Source organism: Zootoca vivipara, chromosome Z2 (assembly GCF_965207765.1).
Source record: "Zootoca vivipara chromosome Z2, rZooViv2.hap1.1, whole genome shotgun sequence".
NCBI lineage: Eukaryota > Metazoa > Chordata > Lepidosauria > Squamata > Lacertidae > Zootoca > Zootoca vivipara.
The window spans coordinates 37486226-37505862 of record NC_142585.1 but is presented as its reverse complement, the minus strand read 5'-3'; the positions used below and the strand labels follow the sequence as shown (position 1 = coordinate 37505862).

The following is a 19637-nucleotide window of genomic DNA, read 5'->3' as shown; positions in this document are numbered from 1 at the left end:
CTGAGAATGAAGATCCGCAATGTTCTCATGAGAAGTTGCAAGAAAGGCTTTTCGGTCTGGGTGTACTTGAGGCCTCCAGCTTCCTCCCACCTCTGAGCCTTCAACTTGCCAGTTGCCCCCTTTGAATAGTCATGGCTTCTCAAAGAATCCTGTGAACCTCAGTTAAAGGTACTGAGAGTTGTTAGGAGACCCACTTTCCCCCTCACAGAGTTATAATTCTCAAAGTTCCCATGGTAAAAGGATTGACTGTTAAGCCACTCAGGGAATTGTAGCTATAAGAGGGCTAGGGGTTTACTAACAACTGCAGCACCCATAACAAATAAAAGTTCCCAAGATTTTTTGGGAGAAATAATGATTGCTAAACATATGGCGCAGTTGGGGTCTCATTTTACTTGCTAAAGAATTGTGTTGCTGGTGCTGTATACCCCACCGTGCCCAATAAACAATGGTGCCTTTCAGTATCTTTTCAGACTTGTCTCTCTCTTCTAGCAAAATATTCTATGGCAGATGTACATTAAATCCAGTTTGAGATTGCCCATCTGATAACATTATATAAGTACAGATGAACAGTCTATGTATGTAACTAATAAAGCAGAATGTATCTTATAGAAATTGTGTGTGTGTGTGGAATGTTTCAAAGGACCCTGCATGGCACCTAGCAGTACCATGAAGCTAGTGTCTTTTTTTTTTATGGCCAGCATATTTCATGCATTTCGGTGTCAAAACATTTTTTAGAATCACACACAGGAGATAGATTTTGATGCTGCCTCCCTATATATACTGGCCACATTCACAAAACACATTTAAAACACTATTGTTTTAAATAGTCATGGCTTCGCTCAAAGAATCCTGGGAACTGATTTGCTAAGAGGGCTGAGAATCGTTAGGAGAATCCTTTTCTGCTCCCAGAGTGGTTTATCAATCCCTCTTCACAGGGGACTCTGGGAATTGTAGCTCTGTGAAGAGACTAGTGGGTCTTCTAACAACTCTCAGCACCTTTTGGTGGGAGCGATGGTTGAAGCTCGAGAGCAGGCAGAGCTGCAGGCAACATGACCACCAGTCAGAAGCATCAGGACTTTGTGGCTGAGCCCATGTGGGACAAGTCTCTTGGTACTTTAGCTGGCATTGGAGATGTACTTGGCAGGAAGCTGGAAGACAAAGGCTTTGACAAGACGTACATGGTTCTGGGACAGTTCTTAGTGCTGAAGGACAAGGACCTCTTCCGCAAGTGGCTGACGGACACGTGCAGTGCCAACACCAAGCAATCCAGACTGTTATGGCTGCCTGGAGGAATGGTGTGATGCTTTCTTGTGAATGTTGGCCAAAGCCTGATGGATGCTGCGAGGGCTTTTGTAGTTGAATAGAGATTGCTCCTCCCCATCTCTCTCAGCACCTTCCAGCATCTACACAGGCTGCTGAAGGCTATTGCTCCCAACACTGGGGTGGGGTAGGGGAAGCCATGGTCGCCTTTTAATGTAACTGAATCTTTTTTCCTCCAGGGACAGGATTGAGAAACATCAAATGTTCTAATTTGATGCTCCATGTAGGTCATTGTTTTTTACGTGGCTTTAATAGCAACCCCCCTCACTGTTAGGCCACCCAACTCCAGAAACAGAACTGTCTGCTAACAATAATGGAAGCTCCCCTACTCCCTTTGAGCTCCAATTAGAATGAGGTTTACCCGTCAATTCTGAAGACAAAAGATGTTAGTAGGATTATTATTTTTGTGATTTCTCTCCAGTGTTTGATCCCCACTGATATAAGCAAAAATCTGCCCTTATTCCCTTATTGCAGGGGTGTCAAACTCAAATTCATCGGGGGGCGCATCAGCAGTTTGGTCACCCTCAAAGGGCCGGTTGTATCTGTAGGACTATGTGTCCACTCTTTATTATCATAAATTATTGTCACTGCATTCAATTATTACTGTTTTTTGTAATAATGTAAGTAATAACTAGCTCTGAAAGCAGAAACATAGTCAGAATAATGGCAAGTAGATATTCAAACGTACAATTATTGTACAATTTATTGAAAAATGATTTTTGATAACTGCACTGGGTGGTGGAGGCTCGCTAGGGTTTCATGCAGGACCTTTGCAGAGCTACTAGTACCTGGAGATGCTGGGGTCCTTCCGCATACAGGACAGATGTTCTGCCAGTGAGCCACCACCCTTCACCAAAGGGACTGGCTGAGGTTGACTCACTGGAGCTGCTCTCCTGGTTCCAGGGTTTAAGGGCCAGAAGTATAAAGCAGCATCCTATGTTTCTGAGGAGAGGGAGAGGGAGAGGGAGGGGAGGGGAGGGAGGGAGGAAGGAAAGAGGTGAGAGAAAGAAGAGTAGGAAAGAAGGAATAAAGAATGAAAGAAAAAGAAAGAGGGAGAGAAGACAGAGATAGAGAAGGAAGGAAGGAGAGGGAAAGAAAGAATAAGAACGAGAGAGAGGAAGGAAGAAAGGGAAGGGGGGGTGGCCGCCTTGATTCAGCGCCAGAAAAGAGCGCGAAGGGACCCAGGGGCAAAAAGCATTTCCCGTGCAGCGTGAGGCAGCGGGTGTCCGTTTTAGGAGAAGTGCGTAAAGCCTCAGAGTTGCACGTTCGTGAGGCTGAGCCGCTGCTGAGCTCACGTTCATGAGGCTGAGCCGCGGCAGGAGGAGGAGGAGGTGAGGCAAGAGGAGGCGGAGGTGGCGGCTTGCCGGAGAGTCCCGAGCCTCTGGGACGCAGCAGTGCACTGCAGCACTTTGAATCCTCCTCCTCCTCCACACAGTGCTGCTGGGTGCTTTGTCTGTGCTTCAGCAGCAGCCGTTTCCAGGCGCCGAGCCGTGGCAGGAGGAGGATTCAAAGTGCTACAGAGCACTGCTGCATCACAGAGGCGCGGGACTCTCCGTGCGGCACTGCCGGGCACTGACGCAGCAAGCTGCCTCCTCCTCCTCCTGCTGTGGCTCGGGGCGCTCCACGCAGCGCTGCTCTGGCCACCTTTCTACCCCCTCCGGCCCCAGCTGTTTGTTGGCGCTTTGTCGGCGCGGCGCTTCAGCAGCAAGGTCCCGCTGCTGGGCCCTGCTGGCTGGGGCGCTCGGCGGGCCACATGACGATGTCTGGCGGGCCGGATTTGGCCCCCGGGCCTTGTGTTTGACACCCGTGCCTTATGGGGTACACAAGAGCCCTTATTGGGTTCTCCATTGGAGAATATAACAGAGGCCAACCAGAGAAGTTTGAGAAGCAAAGCCTTTATTTTTGCTGTTGCAACAGGGTCCCTCCCCTCACGCAGGAGAACAAGGAAGGAACCCAGAACAAAAGAGAACCTCCACTTTTATCAGTTTCCCCATCACCAAGAAACACCCCCAATACATCATTCCTACATCACAACTATGTAATCAATACTTCACAAAAAAGGAGGGTTCAAGGTAGAAATCTGAGTACTTTTGACACCTCTCCTAGTCCTCCTCTCACCCCTCCCAGGTGTGAATTCCTAAACACAAAGAGAAATTAACATTTTCGTAAGAGTTGATCACTGTTTTGTTTGGAGGAGTCTTCCATTGTGAATGAGATGGCTAGCAGTCTGGCACCATTGATGGGGAAATGTCCAGGAGGCTCAGGATTATGGCTCCCAAGTTGCTAGTCATGTGGAAATGTGTGTGTGTAATTCAGTGGGGTGGGGGAAACTCCAACAAGATGGATATCACTTTAATTCTGGTCAGTTTGGGAGAGTCAAAATGGTTTTCAGGCCTGTCTTCCTGTACTGTTTGCGTGGTACATTTATGAACATTTATTATATATGTGTGACCTCGAAATTCTTATAACACCACTATAATTTTTATGCTACTCGGTTTATTGGCAAGAACCCAAAATCAGCTGTGTTAACTATTAAAAAAACAACTCTTAGCAACTGTATCTGCAGCTCCCAGAATTCTTTGTGCCAGGTTATCTGATAATGCCTTATCTGCTTGCCTTTTCTGGTAGTCTGGCCATTCCTTTGAGATGGTAATTACTTAATTCCTGAGACAATGCGAAGGTTCTCTCACCCCCTCCCCCTCCTTGCAGAGAAACATTTGGTCAGTTGGGGAGTCAAAATGGTTTCAGGACTGTCTTCCTATGCTGCTTCAGACATGTGGTTTATATATTTATTTACGTGTTTGCTTGGTACATTTATTAGATATATATTTATTAGATAAGACCTTAAAATTCTTATAAGATTAGAAAACTATAAAAATAAAGAAAAAAAATAAGTTTGCAAAAGGGGACCCAGGGGTTAAACCACAGAGTCTAGGGCTTGCTGATCAGAAGGTCGGCAGTTCGAATCCCTGCAACGGAGTGAGTTCCCGTTTCTTGGTCCCGGCTCCTGCCCACCTAGCAGTTCGAAAGCACATCAAAGTGCAAGTAGATAAATAGGGACCGCTCCAGCGGGAAGGTAAACGGCGTTTCCGTGCGCTGCTCTGGTTCGCCAGAAGCAGCTTTGTCATGCTGGCCACATGACCTGGACGCTGTCTGTGGACAAACACCGGCTCCCTCGGCCTATAGAGCAAGATGAGTGCCGCAACCCCAGAGTCGGACACGACTGGACCTGATGGTCAGGGGCCCCATTAACTTTACCTAAGTTTGCAAAACAATGATTACCATGTGGTTAGGGCAGATCAATGTGTCAGTGTCCACTTATGACATATCAGCAAAAGTCGCAAATTGAAAGATAACTATAGCATGTACACAAAAATCGATTTCAGATTTGAAATCAGCATTGAAAGAACTTATAAGAACAGTTGGAAATTCTCATGCAACAGAAAGAAAAAAAATGTTCCCCATAATCTAGGGCCTCTCAGTTGTAAATAGACCCACTCTACAACCACCTCAAAGTAAATATATATATAATACTGTATGCTCAATTTCACTTCTGTTGCTGCACCCGTCAGCAAGGCTCACGGTCTCTTTCACTGTCCATTTATGTTTATACAATGAAGCATGCAAAGTTAAAAAGAAATATTTTATTAAGCACAGCAGCCTAGCAAAGTTGCACAAAAGAAACCATCACGTAAGGCAGAGATCCCATTTTTGTAGGGAAAGCAAGACTTGCTCTGCTTTGAGGAGGAATTCCATTTAAAGCCTAGAGGAGAGAAGCTCAGTCTCTTCTGCTATTTCTAAAAAGAGGCTGTCGGGCTCTTGAAACAAATTCCAGCTTTCTTCCAAAGCTCACAGGTTCCAGGGCACTGCCACTGTCCACCCTCTGGGCTCTAGAACTCAAAGTTCCCAAACTGAGATGAACGGTTGTTTGGTTTGGGCTGGGGTTTGTAGCCAATTCGGTCATGTATCATCTGTTCCCGGCTCTTATGATCAGTGTTGAGTCCCAGCGCACCCTCACCATCGCTGGCTCCCACCACGTCCACCTCCTCACGCTTCCTACGACTCTGTGGAAACAAATGGGAAGCATGATTAAAGAAAACTTCTCCAGGACAATCACATATGCGCCCCCTCCGCCCATGACATGTTTTCTTTTTCAAATATAGCTGTAATGAATCAGGTTCTTTGCTTTCAGATTTAGGACACTGCAAGCTGTCAAAAAGTTCTGCCACAGAAAGGGGCCAAAGACCTTTACTTATGAGTGCAGGGGGCCAACATGAAGACAACCTCAAGCATAATTTGGGATTTAGATCTGCTACTGTGTATGCACAAACACACCTTCTCACAGGAACACAGGTAGCCGTTTTATACCAAATTGGACCACTGTTTCATCTTGCTCAGTATTGTCTACTCTGCGGGATTTCAGGCAGGGAGTCTCCCAGCCCTACCCAGGAGACTGAACTTGGGAGCTTCTGCGTGCAAACGAAATGCTTTACAACTGAGCTTATGGTCATCTAACATAAAACACAGGAAGCTGCCTTTTACTGAGTCAGACCATTGGATCCACTTAGCTCAGTATTGTCCACCCTGTTTGGCAGCACTTCTCCACGGTTTCAGGCAAGAAGCCTCTTCCAGACTTACTTGGGGATACTCACAATTTAACCTGGGACCGTCTCAATGAAAAAAAAAACCCTTTGCCACTGAGCTGCGACCTTTCCCCAGCCAACAACCTTATATTAAAACAAGCAAACAGCAGCCCTGAGGAGCCAGTGTCCTTTCTCCATACTGTGCAGCACAGTTGGAGGGGGGAATTGCGCCCAACCCCAGCGGGTGGCTCTACCTCACCACCTGTTTACTCAGTACCCTCCTTAGTGGGAGAGAGCAGCCCGGGCCGGGCAGCTCAACAACAAACAGGATGGCTACTCCCCCTGTGAGGAGAAACAGCTTTTTAAAAAAGAAAAGAGAGCAAGGACAAGAGAATCTCTAAGCATGTGCAGAGTGCGCAAACAACAACAACAACAACAACACCGAAGAAATATGGGCAAGGAGCGCTTCGCCGTCCCGCAGCCAACCACCCACTCACCCACCTCGAGTTCCTTGCGGGCGCCGTCGAACTCCTCGATGTCGTCCAGCTTCAGTTCAAGCCGCGTCGGTTTCCGCCGCAGCATCTTGCAAGCAGACCTTTCCCCTGCGGCTCTCTCGCGCGTGCGCAGCAGCTCCCCGCTCTTTTCTTCACCTGCACCTCTGGCTCAGGCGCCGAAAGCCAGAGGCTCGATCCCACCATGCCCCACGTCGCCGGCCAGCAACCCGGAAGGTCCCGCTCCGCATCACCATGGAGCTCCAGGGAGGCTAGAGCGGCCCGCTCTCCGGGATGGAATGGAAAGGCACCATTGGCTGTGGCGCTCCGCGAGGGCGGGGGGAGGGAGCCGCTGTGCCGGAAGTGTTTGTGGGGAGCCCGCTGTGTGTGATTCCCCCACTACACAGCCCCGGTCTGAGAGGAAGGGTCGGGAAATCGCCATGGCTGCGTCGCGGATCGCCCCGGTGAATAAGGCAGGAAGCTTGAAACTGGGATATAATGCGGTTTCTTAGTTTATAAAACGTGTATCTTTTCATAGAAATGATAAAATGAAAAATCTGTTTGAAATAGACACCAGTGTCTACTTATTTACTGCGGTGACTAACGTAACCTCACTTCGGTAGTAAAAGTTTTTAAAAGCGTAACGGATTGTATCCAACTAAAGCGCAATTCAAGGTTGGACTCATTTGAATTAATAAATATCACTCGCTTGCGGCTGTTAATTTCAGTGGTTCTACTCTTTCAGTTGAGCTGAGTTGGGTTCAACTCAACGCTTCGGCTTCTGCCACAAAAGGCAAAATGTTATGCTTTAAGATTTCTAATATTTCTGCTGCATTAAAACAACAAGGCATTCTTTGCCACCTTAAAGACTAACAAACATTGTTGTTGCAAAACCACCTATTAGAGTGGACTTGTAGTCCATGAAAGTTTATGCCAGAATAATAAAATATATATGTTGGATTGCATTCAGTGCTATCTCTACACAGAGCAGACCCACTGAAATGAATAAACATAACCAATTGAAGCCCATTAGGTTTATTGGGCCCACTCAGAAAGACATAGATACAGCCCTTTGCTTTTAAAGTACCATGATACTCATGGAGTAACATGACTGTTCCTGTGGAATATTTTATGTTAGTCACTGTAATAAATATATTACCAAACAGAATAATCCTTAACCATGTCAACTTAGAGGAAAGTCCTATTGAGTTCAGTAGGGCTGACTTCCACAGAGGTGGGCTTAAGATTGTGGCTTTAATGATTAACAGTATGCTGGGATCCAAAACAAAATTGTCCTATGTACTGTATGATGGGGAGGGGGCTGTCAGATGTGGGCAGATGTCATGAGTCAGGAGTATAGGGGGAGGGGAGTTGGTTGCTGCCGTTTGGCCCCATTGCTCTTCAGCCTCCTCTTCTGCCTGAGTCTGGACTGCTCTCTGCCTTAAGTCTCTTCCTGCTCACTAAAGCCTGTTGCCTCTTCTTCCTCTGACCATGCATCACTGTCCCCCTGGCTCTGAGCCTTCTTCCCCAGTTCTCTGCATCAAGCCAGCCCATGACAGCAGGTGGGGGGAAATCCACATTTGCTCTCTTGCTTCTCCATGTAGGCTACTGCTGAGTTTCCTTCTTGCAGGGTTCAAAAACAAAGGCTTCAGATGAAGGGGATGCTCCTCCAGCCAAGAAAGGCCCGATTTTCTATGGGAGCTTGGAGGAGAAAGAGCGAGAGCGCCTCCTCAAAGGGGAGTCTGGGATGATGGGCAAGGATGCGGTCAAAGCAGCTATTGAGGCTGGCAACATCAATATCACCAGTGGTAAGAGATGGTAGTGAGCTGACTGGGAGATGGAAAGAAAAGGATGGAGGGAAGAACTGCTAATTGGGGCTGATAATTTGTTTAGAATGCTTGTAAGCAGGCCATTTTCAGCAAATGCTCTCAGAAGCTCACAGTTCAATACTAAAATTACAATTAAATCAGGAAGTCTTTTAAAACAAATCACACTAAAGCATTACACAGCATAATAGAGATTAAACGAGGTGCTGACATAAAACCACATGCTGCAATAGGAACATTTTAAAAGTCTGTGCAAGCAAAGAAGGCAGTCACCTGGTGCTGACAGGATGCCACAACTAAGAAGCCTGTGTCATTGTCCACCATACTTCCAAGGGTGGGAGGACCTAGAATAGATCTTAATGTTTGGGTGGGTTCCTGCGGGAACAGGTAATCTTTCAACTAGCCTGGCCCCAACCCATTTGGGGCTTTGTAGGTCAAAATCTGCACTTTGGCTTGAGCTTGGCAATGAACTTTAATCCAGTGTATCTCTTTAGGACAGGCAAAATAGGTTCCACATGACCAGTCCCATTTATTTGCTTTAACTCTAGTTTCCAAGCAATCTTCAAAGACAGCCCCAAGTACAGTGCATTATAGTAATCAGTCCATGGATAAATGTGACGAGGCTGTCTTTATCCCAGGGATGCTCTCAGTTATACATACAGTGGTACCTCCGGTTACGACTTAATCCGTTCTGGAGGTCCGTTCATAACCGGAAACCGCTCGTAAGATGAGGCGCACTTCCGCTAATGGCGCCTCCTGCTGCTGCTGCGCCGCCAGAGCGTGATTTCTGCTCGCATCCCCGGGGTAAAGTTTGCAACGAGGGGCATCTACTTCCATGTGAGTGGAGCACGTAACCCAAAGAATTCATAAGGGGGGACGGTTCGCAACACGAGTTACCACTGTAGTTCTTTACAGGAGAAAGCAAGCAGGAGATAATCCCTGCCCTGAGGTCTTTATAATATAAATCTAGATACGGGTGGCAAGGAGCAAAACACTAGATGAGAAGGAATGTCACAGGTGGCAGCAGATCAATGTGGGTACACTGTGCTTAGGTTTCATTTCAGGGGAGGAAATGGTTGCTGGCTAGCTCCTGCCCATCTGCAGGTCCTTTTTGTTCCCTCTGGATATAAAAATGTGTACTGCCAGTGGCCATAAGAGATTGTGCTCTCTTACCCCACCCTCAAGCAGTACCTTAATTACATTGTGCCTTTGTATGGATTTTGATTTCAAGCCATTTGGGGAGCCAGTTTTGACTGAAAAGAGGGGTGTAGATCAAAGTCTTAAGCCAAAGGCCTCAATGATTAACATAAGCTTTGACCTGGACACTCAAGGAGCAGAGAGAGGTGGCACAACATATACCACATATTGTTGCTCTTTGCTTGTGGCTTCATTGAAATGAAGCAAACTTATGAAGTGAGGGTCAAGATTTGAGGCGCTGTAGGGTTCTGTTGGGGTTGTATTTCTTATAACTTTTGGCTTTCTACTGTGATCAGGTGAAGTTTTTGACTTGGAAGAGCACATCAGCGAGCGCCAGGCAGAGGTCCTGGCAGAGTTTGAGCGCCGGAAGCGTGCCAGGCAAATCAATGTTTCCACAGATGACTCTGAGGTCAAGGCCTGCTTACGAGCCCTCGGGGAGCCCATCACACTTTTTGGAGAGGGCCCTGCAGAAAGGAGGGAAAGGTGAGAGAGGATGAAATTGACTTGCTCTCACTTCCTTTTCCAGTTCGTTGATGTGACTCATATAAACAAAGGCAATTTAATCTTCACTTTATTTCTCAACAGGCTACGTAATATTCTGTCTGTGGTTGGCACAGACGCATTGAAAAAGACCAAAAAAGATGATGAGAAGTCCAAGAAATCAAAAGAGGAGGTAATAAATTTTAAAGCAGCTCTGGGATTTCAAATGGGAGTCTTCACAAACCCTAGGACCTGCATACACAGCTCACACTTTCCCACTGAGCTCTGACCTTTCCCCTTAGCTATAAATGTGTGCCCACTGTACTAGCCAAGTCTCACAAGAGATTCCCACCCCTTTAATGTTTCATTTCTCTTAGTATCAGCAAACCTGGTACCACGAAGGACCAAATACCCTGAAGACGGCCAGACTGTGGATCGCCAACTACTCCCTCCCTCGGTAAGGGGCTGGAATTGAGAAATGCTAACACAAATATTGATGAGGCCTTGTATATCTGTTGTCCCTAACTAGAGTGGTGGTGATGTTTGAGAAATGGGGAATTTCAAACCCACCTCAAAAGACAGATGGCACATGGCAGAAGAATGGTCACCATTACAACTTTCAGGCCTCTGCAAGGGTTGAATATGGGCAAGACCTGGTTACATTAATTTTTGTTCCCTTCACAGGGCAATGAAGCGATTGGAGGAAGCCCGGCTGCTCAAGGAGGTCCCTGAGGCCACACGGACATCCCAGAAACAGGAGCTGCACAAATCTCTAAGGGTAAGTGGGACCCATCTCTGCTTTGGCTTAAACGTTCTGGGCACTGGGCTGCTGCAGCCCAGAAGGCCCCCGAGATGCGGAGGTTCAAGTGAGCTTGCAGAAGGCTTCTGTGCCTCTGCTTCTCCTCACCATAGTTCAATGGTAGATTAAATGCTTTGAATGTGGATGGTCCCAGGTTGACTCCCTGGCATCTCCATCTCCAAGGACACCTGGACAAGGAAAGATCTCTGCTGGTTGCTTGGAATTCAGCTGCCAGTTCAGAGCATGTAACATAGCACTAAATGGGCCCACCAATTTAGCTCAGTAGAAAACACTACTGGGGGTGAGGTGGGGGAGCAGCCTGGGCAGGAAACTTCATCTCTTTTCTTTACCATCTCAGGGCCATCTCATTTTAGTGAGCCCTTCAGTTCCTCTGGTGGCAAAATACTGTATTATCTTTTGTTTTTTGTTTTTCTTTCAGTCTTTGAATAATTTCTGCAGCCAAATTGGGGACGACCGGCCTATCTCCTATTGCAACTTCAGCCCCAACTCCAAGCTCCTGGCTACAGCTTGCTGGTAAACTTTATTCTGCTTTTCATTATCTCCCTCCCAACCCTGCTAAGTTCTCCTATAGTGCACAGAAGAGGCTGCCTGAGCTGTTGAGGGCAGTCATAGAATCATAAAATTGTAGAGCTGGAAGGGATCCCGAAAGTCATCTTGTCCAACGCCCTGCAATTAGCAAGCTCTGGAAGGCTATTGTGGGAGTAGTTTTTAGAATGTGATAATGCTGTGGGTGCATTTTATCATTTTGCTGAAGGTTGTTTTTAGACTTGCTATCTTCTGTTTTGTTTTTAGACTTGATATCTTGCAACTGGCGTGTGTGTTGCAATTGAATTTTGCTTGGTTTTAATATGTGTTTGGTTTTTTTTACTCTCCTAGCTTCCTTGATTGGTTTTGTTTGGTTGGTTTTGTTTGTAAAACAGAAAGACAAAGGATAGAAAACATTTTAAGATAAAATAAAATGCCAGTCAGTTTTCCTTCTGCCTTTCCTCTCCCAGGAGCGGTCTCTGTAAGCTGTGGTCTGTGCCGGATTGTAATCTCATCCACACTTTGCGAGGTATAGTATCTGACTCCCACCACACCCATTGCCAAATCAGCCTGCTTTTTTCTTATTTTCCTCAAATGACTGGAGCAATTATATGGCTGATTAGGAGCATAAGGCTACATGTGTGGGAGGCTATGAATTTTGAGAGTGGTGTTGTGCAAACTTCTTCCTTTTCTTTCTTTCTTTTTTTTGTCCACCTTGGGCTTGGGTGAGATGGCATTCCTTTCTGGAAGACAGCCTGGACTCTCATAAACAGTGTTGGGAGTCATATCCTATAGGCCCACTGCTTAGCTGCTGACTAATTCAGGGCTTGGGAACCTCAGGCCCGTGGGCCACATGTGGCCCTCACAGCCTCTCTGGCCCTTGGGACTCTTCAAACTGCACCAACCCTGCTTGGCTCCCTCCTTTAGTGTTTTTACAGTGGTACCTCGACTTACGAACGACTCGACAACCGAATTTTTCGACTTATGAATGGGGGTAATGGCCGCGTGCTTACAAATGTCTCGACATCCGGGGGAAAAACCACGGCGGTTTTAGATAGGGATTTTTCGACTTACGAATTAGATAGGGTTGCTTCGACTTATGAATTTTTCCGTTTTCAATGCATTCCTATGGGAAATCGCGTTTCCAATGGCTTTTCTCGACTTACGAATTTTTCGATTTATGGAGGTGCCTTCGGAACGGATTAAATTCGTGAGTCGAGGCACCACTGTACTTGGGTGGAAGGTGTCCTTGAATTCTGATCATGCCTGGAAGGAGACTAGAAATGGGAGTGTGAAGGCAGGTAGCCTACTATACAAAGGGAAAAGCTGCATTTGTTGCTCCACCTTCTTTTGCTTTTGGCCCCTCCCACTATTGGCATGCAGCCTTCCTCCATTCAGGCCAGCCAGAGTCATTTTCAGAATTCAAGGATGCAATCCAGGCTGGCAAAGGACACTCAAGAAGGGTGTGAAGCAGGGACAGTGAAGTGTGTGGCCTGAGGGGAAAGAGTGAATTAGTGTGGGGAGAGTGCCAAGGACCAAAGTGGAAGGCCTTGAGAGCCACATTTGGCTTACAGGGCCAAGGTTCCCCACCCCTGCTTTAGCACAAAAACTAAATTTGGAGTGATTCCCAGTCAAAGAGTCTCTTCGGAGCAATAGGAAGAGGCCCAGACTCAGACAGAGGAAGCAAGCTTAAAATTGGCTGGCTCTCAAACTGTCTGTCTGTCTCGTCTGTTCCCAAGGGCACAACACCAACGTTGGAGCCATTGTCTTTCACCCCAAGGCAACCATCTCCCTGGACAAGAAGGACGTCAACCTGGCTTCATGCGCAGCGGATGGCTCTGTCAAACTCTGGAGTCTTGAAAGGTACGCCTGGGCCCAGGAAAATCAGTTGCCTTCCTTTCCTTATTGGCTGCTGTGGGTGGTAGAGAAAAAATTAAAGCAGCCTGGAGAATGGCTTCCTGTTTAACCTCCTTCTGCAACAAACAAAAAGCTAACACAAGTGATTGAGGCAGGGGCATGACCACACTATACTTTTAAAGCACGTGGCTCCCCCCCCCCAAGAATCTTGGGAGCTGTAGTTTGTTACAAGTGCTGGGAATTATAGTCCTGTGTGGGTGAACTATAGTTCCCAGAGTTATTTTGCCGTGGGTGCTTTTTGGAGCCTGAGGCTCAAACTGTGAGGTGGGGGGGGGGGGTTCCCACTTCTCCCCCATGTCATACTTGTCTTACTTTTTACACCTCTTGTCTTGCTATGTCCCCTGTTAGTAGCACCCAGACAGGCTGGGTTTTTTCCAACAATCTGGCACTGTGACTCTTGGGGAAGACAGTTGATTCTGTCAGTGCCTTATCCAAGGAAACAGAGAGAGAGCAGATTCTTTAATTGGGCCTCGGGGAAGAGGTTTATTTCTGTCAGATACTGTTGCTGTGGGCAGAAGCATCAGTGGCGGTAAATTTGCACTCCTTCGTCAGTCTTGGATGCCTGTGAGGTCATAGAACCATATAACTGTTTAGGGAAGCTTTTAATGTATGATGGATTTCTGTATTTTAATATTTTGTTGGAAGCCGCCCAGAGTGGCTGGGGGAACCTGGCCAGATGGGCGGGGTATAAATAATAAATTATTATTATTATAACTGTCAAGTTGGAAGGGACCATGAGGGTCATTGAATCCAACCCCCTGCAATGCAGGAATCTTTTCCTCAAACTCATTTAGTGATAGATTTTCTCCCACCTGTTGAACTCAAGACCCTCTTTTGCAACAGTGAGGGACCTGTGACCCATGGGCCTGACTGGGCCTGGCAGGGAACCTGATATGGCCCATGGGGCCATTTTTGCCAAGCCGCGCCTGCCCCACCCCTGACATCTTGTATCATATGGGGCAGGTAAAGACACGGCTGCAAAAGGAACAAGTAGAACAGCTTTAAAATGTGTTGTTCTGGGGCCGCTCTGTGGCTTGTTCTATTGATGTCAAATTCAAACCCCACTGGGCTAGGCTTCCTTCTGGAGTTCCCTGAGTTCCTTCACCTTTTATTTAAGAAAGTCAGGGTTGCGTGTACAGGATTAGATCATTCCAGCAGCATGGGGGCTCAGTCGAACTGAAGAGAGCAGCTACAGTAAGTAGAGCTGGTCTAGTAACTCTGATACTTGAGGAAGTAGAACTCCCTCCTGCCAATGAGGTTACTGGTTCACTATCCAGTTGCTATAGAATCATAGAAGAGTTGGAAGAGACCACAAGGGCCATCCAGTCCAACCCCCTGCCAAGCAGGAAACACCATCAAAGCATTCTTGACATTTGGCTGTCAAGCCTCTGCTTTAATACCTCCAAAGAAAGAGACTCCACCACACTCTTTAGTAGCAAATTCCACGCTTTCTTTTGGAACACAGAGTTGTAGACCCATTGAATTGCATGGAAATGGTTAACCTAGGTTCATTAATTTCACAAAGGAACTTAATTGAATACAACCCCATAGGAAGCTGCTTTATAGCAAGCCAGACTAATTGCCTCTCAAGGCCACTGTTGTCTGCTCTGATAGGCAGTGGCTCTCCACAGTTTCAGGTGGGAGGATTTCCCAGCCATACTTTGAGACATCAGGGATTGAATCTGGGATTCTTTTGCCCGCAGAGTGTGTCTACCACTGAGCCACAACTGCTCTGCTTGGGCAGTCAGGGTTTTCCCTTCTGTTTTGAACGCCCTTGGATTACTTTAATATTTGTACTTTGCAGCCTTGGGAACAATGGCGAGTAGCCTACATGAAGCATCCCAAGCTGCCTGTGTATTTTTGCAGTCAGTCAGAGACAGCATTGTTTGTTTCCTTGTGAACTAGTTTTGCAAGACCAATCACAACATATTTTAGGCTTGAAAGGCAGCAAGCAGTGTACAAATCTTATAGTGTACTATAACTAAGCTGTTAATAAAGTCATTGGATAAAGCCAAGCTAGTCTGTGAATCTCACACTGAGAGCCAGTGTGGTGTAGTGGTTAAGAGCGGTAGACTCGTAATCTGGTGAACCGGGTCCGAGTCTCCGCTCCTGCACATGCAGCTGCTGGGTGACCTTGGGCTAGTCACACTTCTCTGAAGTCTCTCAGCCCCACTCACCTCACAGAGTGTTTGTTGTGGGGGAGGAAGGGAAAGGAGAACGGAGAATGTTAGCTGCTTTGAGACTCCTTCGGGTAGTGATAAAGCGGGATATCAAATCCAAACACTTCTCTTCTTCTTCAATAACAACTGAAACCCTTTTCTCTTCTGGGCACCTTTCTGGGAGGTCACTTACCAGTCGTGGGTGGAGTAACTACTGTAAATTTTACCTTCACACAGCAGACTAGTTTCTGTACACACACCCCCCCCAGGTCCTCCAGCCAGCCAGCTAAATCCACCCAACACACTTTCCTTTCCCCTCTTCTGTATTGTTGCCTCTTTATTTTAGTCTCTCTTATGGGACAGCCAGCACCATCAAGAATTCACCATGAGATGTTGTGTTTCTTTCAGTGATGAACCAGTGGCTGACATCGAGGGACACACAGTGAGAGTTGCCCGGGTGGCATGGCATCCCTCTGGCAGGTTTCTGGGCACCACCTGGTAAGTCAGAGGAGGGGGTGCAGCCCAAAGGGCCACACATGGCACCTGGTCTAATTTATTGTGGGTAGCAAGGATGAAAATAAATAGGGAAATGATGTGACGGAGAGAGAGGAAAAGCAGAGCGCGGCAGAAAGGAAGAAAAGAGAGTGCCTTCCATTGTTAGTAGTCTCGCCACCACTGGCAATGCCACCGCCATGGGTTACCTTCAAAAGAATTCTGCCCTCGATAGAAAAACAGTTGTTGCGATCCCCTTGTGATATGTTACTACTTTCCACTCAGCCCAGCACTCATTACACAAGACTGGAAAGTGAGAGGTCGGAATGGGAGGAAGCTGCAGTTGAAGATCCCAATACCTCAGTGAGATTGGCAACTGAGCAGGGAATTGAATTATGTGTCCTAAATGCTACACCTATCCCTGTATCAATTGGATGCTTGTCTTAAATTTGTGGGGGCTGGGGGCAGATTAGATTAATTCCATGATCTCAGCTTGGAGTGGAGATCAGGATAGACAATCCAGCCACCTGCTTGAACTTTGGGGGGGGGGCAACCAGTTGGGGCATTGTGAGATATTCACATGAGTCTTTGTCTCTTCTCCACTCCCCCCCCCTGCAGCTATGACCACTCTTGGCGCCTGTGGGACCTGGAGGCTCAGGAGGAGATCTTGCACCAGGAGGGGCACAGCAAAGGAGTCTACGACATCACCTTCCATGTTGATGGCTCCCTTTCTGCCACTGGGTAAATCTACATGCATATGCACATCCTAACCCTCCCTGGGGGTGTCACTGAGCGAGTATCAGCCAGTAATGATGCTCATTCTTGCTAGTTCTAAAATGCCAGAAAAGAGAGAGAACTGGCTGGGATTCTACCTTCAGAAGATCCTACTCAAGCTAAAAAGTCACAGTGGAAATTCTAATGAGGGAGGGGCCATAGCTTTGATAAGAGTGTCTGCTCTGCGTAGAGAAAGTCACAGCTTCAATCCCCAATGGTTATCTCCCTGTCTATAATCCTGGAGAGCAGCTGCCAGTCAGTGTAGACAGTACTGAATTAGATGGACCAATGGTCTGACTCATTTCAAGGAAACTTCCTTTGTTCCTAATAGCTTCACTGTATTCCTGAGTTTATACACTACAGTACTACTCATTAAAATAAAAGTTTCAACTATTTAGGGTAATTTTAAGATTTGCCCCATCGTTCTTAATCTGCAGATTCTGATCTGGGCAGCTCTTGCTTAGCTTGTTTGTAATTGAGTTGATGCTTCATTGTCATATAACTATGTTTTGGAATGCCTATTGACATTAAGCTTCATTGTCATATAACTATGTTTTGGAATGCCTATTGACATTAAGCAAGCTATATAGTTCTAGGCACCTGCTGAATCTTTTCTTTTTACAAACCTACCCAGATGCATAATTTAGTTACTGTACTTTGTTTTTAAAGTTCTACTTATTTTTATGCGTGTTTATAATGCCAGTGGCTTTCATGTATATTTGCTTTTTAATTGTTTTGTAGATTTTAGCTATGTTTCACCTACAGTTTTTGTACTCCTCTTAGATAACTTTTTGATTTAAGTGCATTATAAATATTCTAAATCTATGCAAACAAAGTGTGCTAATTAGACTTTGCTACATGTGATTTGCCAGGTAGGTCAGATCTGGGTCCTGCTTGCAAAACTTTGGCTCTGCAGACAGGAGGTGGTAGTAACATGGGAGGCAATCCGAGCTGTGCAGAAAGGCTTGGCTCCAATTTAACAACTGTGGTTCACAGAAGCTCCTTTGGCTCCTGTTTAGTGATGTTAGGAGGCACCCAGCCTCAAGAGAAAAGAAGATCCAAAGATGGCTCGAAGTGAAGCCTCTTATTCAAAGTGGAAGCACAGGAAGGGGTTTGTGTGAGAAAGAAATTGTTTGACATTTTCCTCTTCCTTTCAGTGGCCTTGATGCATTTGGCCGCGTTTGGGATCTGCGCACGGGGCGTTGTATCATGTTTTTGGAGGGTCATCTCAAGGAGATCTATGGGATCAACTTTTCCCCTAACGGGTAAGAACCAATTTGCCATCCCCTCTTGGGGTGCAGGTCTTAATATTGACATACAGACAACTAACTTCTGCTTAGAGTAGATTAATTGAAATTAATGGAACGAATTTAGTTTGCACACACACTATACTGGCACACTATAGGTGGTAAATGTGCATTCAAAGCACATTTACCACCCCAAATTATCTTGGGAGCTTTAGTTTCACAGAGCTTATAATCCCCTATGCCCTTAGTAAGCTACAGTTCCCAGGATTCTTTGGCAGAAGTCGTATGCTTTAAATGTATGGTGGGTACATAGCCTCCCCCCCCTTCCCCAATATATTTTATTAAAGCTTTTTCATAATCATGTAGGATTATGAATAGGGTTGAAACTGGGAACAACCCCCTTGCACGCAAACCCGAATTCGTCCTCTTCTGTACTTCTCATAGGTACCACATTGCCACTGGCAGCGGCGACAACACCTGTAAAGTGTGGGATCTCCGCCAGAGAAAGTGCATCTACACCATCCCTGCCCATCAGAACCTGGTGACAGGAGTGAAATTTGAACGTAAGTTTCTGCAGCTGCTAAGCCTTTTCCCAGAAACTGAGGATATATAATGGGTTGAAAAGTACCTCTTATTGTTTCTATGTGCAACATAGATTCCCAAGACATGGATATATATACCACTCCCCACCCTCCCCAAATACACTGGCTCTTGAGAATAGCCTGTATGCTCTGTCACTCGCCCTCCCTCTTCCTGCATCCCCCCTGTTCCCTGCTTATGGTTGGCTTTTGGGTAAGGTTTTGGGGGAGCTGGTAGCACTCTGGAAGTTGTTGGACTCCCAAATACCATCAGCCAGCATAACTAATGGTCATGGACGATGGGAGTTGTAGTTCCTCACCCCTGCTCTAAGTGGTGAATCTCTATATTGCCTCCTTAGTCCTCCTCCTCACTTCCTGTTATTTTTCTGTTTCCCGCCACCCAGCAAATCATGGCAACTTCTTGCTTACCGGAGCTTACGACAACACAGCCAAGGTCTGGACGCACCCAGGCTCATCACCGCTGAAAACCTTGGCAGGACACGAGGGCAAAGTCATGGGCTTGGACATCTCCCTGGATGGGCAGCTGATCGCCACATGCTCTTATGACAGGACTTTCAAGCTTTGGATGGCAGAGTAGGGGGAAGGAGCATTTCTGCCAGATTGGCCCTGCCCAGCTCCCGCAGCCAAGGAAAGCAGCCTGCTGTGACACCCTGGGACTCCGCCACAGATGGCTTGATGTCCTTCTGGGATACTGCCGCCTCCTCACACATGCACACCCTCTGGTCAGGCCAAGCTGAGTTTGAGAACACCTTCCCTATTGCATTCCGCTTCAGTTGTGTCACCTTGGGTGCTAACTGAGCTGGTAGGGTGGGTTGTTCCAGTTGTTATTTGGGAGTGGGGTCACAGCTTCTTACTCGGACAGAGACTTTTCTTGAAAAACGACACCCTAACATTAAAGCAGAGTGGCTGCTTGAAAATGGTGAAGCCTGTGTGGGTTGTGTTTTTGACAGATGGTTTCTTGAGCCAAGCAGCCTCTGGTGGTGGGGTGCCTCCCCTGCCCCACCCCTCAGTGCTCAGCTTTCCCATTATCACTCCTGCATTCATAGAAACATCAAGTTGATAGTGACCTTAAAGATCATTAGCCCAGGAATGGTGAAACCACAGGCCCCCTAAGCCAAAGGTGACCCTCCAGGCTTCCCTGTCTGGCCCTCAGGACTCTCCCCAGGCCACAACCCTTCGCAAACCATGTTTCACATCCTCCCTGAGA

At 46.8% G+C, this 19637-nt stretch overlaps 2 protein-coding genes and 1 pseudogene across 3 annotated transcripts; 2 read left to right on the top strand and 1 right to left on the bottom strand.

Annotated features, from left to right (window-relative positions):
* The first annotated feature begins 899 nt into the window (after positions 1-899).
* Positions 900-1448, top strand: LOC118084515 (barrier-to-autointegration factor pseudogene; annotated as a pseudogene).
* A 3501-nt stretch (positions 1449-4949) lies between these two features.
* Positions 4950-6608, bottom strand: CDC26 (cell division cycle 26). The gene is made up of 2 exons (XM_035113361.3): positions 6405-6608; positions 4950-5384 (listed from the first exon to the last, which is right to left on the bottom strand). The coding sequence occupies exons 1-2, from the start codon at positions 6483-6485 to the stop codon at positions 5211-5213; spliced, it is 255 nt and encodes an 84-aa protein (XP_034969252.1). The 5' UTR covers positions 6486-6608; the 3' UTR covers positions 4950-5210.
* On the top strand, positions 6439-19354 carry PRPF4 (pre-mRNA splicing tri-snRNP complex factor PRPF4). Of its 2 annotated transcripts, none has more exons than XM_035113360.3 (14): positions 6439-6858; positions 8025-8202; positions 9714-9900; positions 10003-10090; positions 10275-10354; positions 10582-10675; positions 11136-11230; positions 11713-11771; positions 12982-13105; positions 15727-15816; positions 16429-16551; positions 17742-17849; positions 18276-18394; positions 18814-19354. In XM_035113360.3, the coding sequence occupies exons 1-14, from the start codon at positions 6439-6441 to the stop codon at positions 19005-19007; spliced, it is 1959 nt and encodes a 652-aa protein (XP_034969251.3). In that variant the 3' UTR covers positions 19008-19354. The 2 variants fall into 2 exon arrangements, with proteins under 2 accessions (XP_034969251.3, XP_034969250.3); XM_035113359.3 differs by having other exon boundaries at positions 6439-6867.
* The last annotated feature ends 283 nt before the right edge of the window (positions 19355-19637 follow it).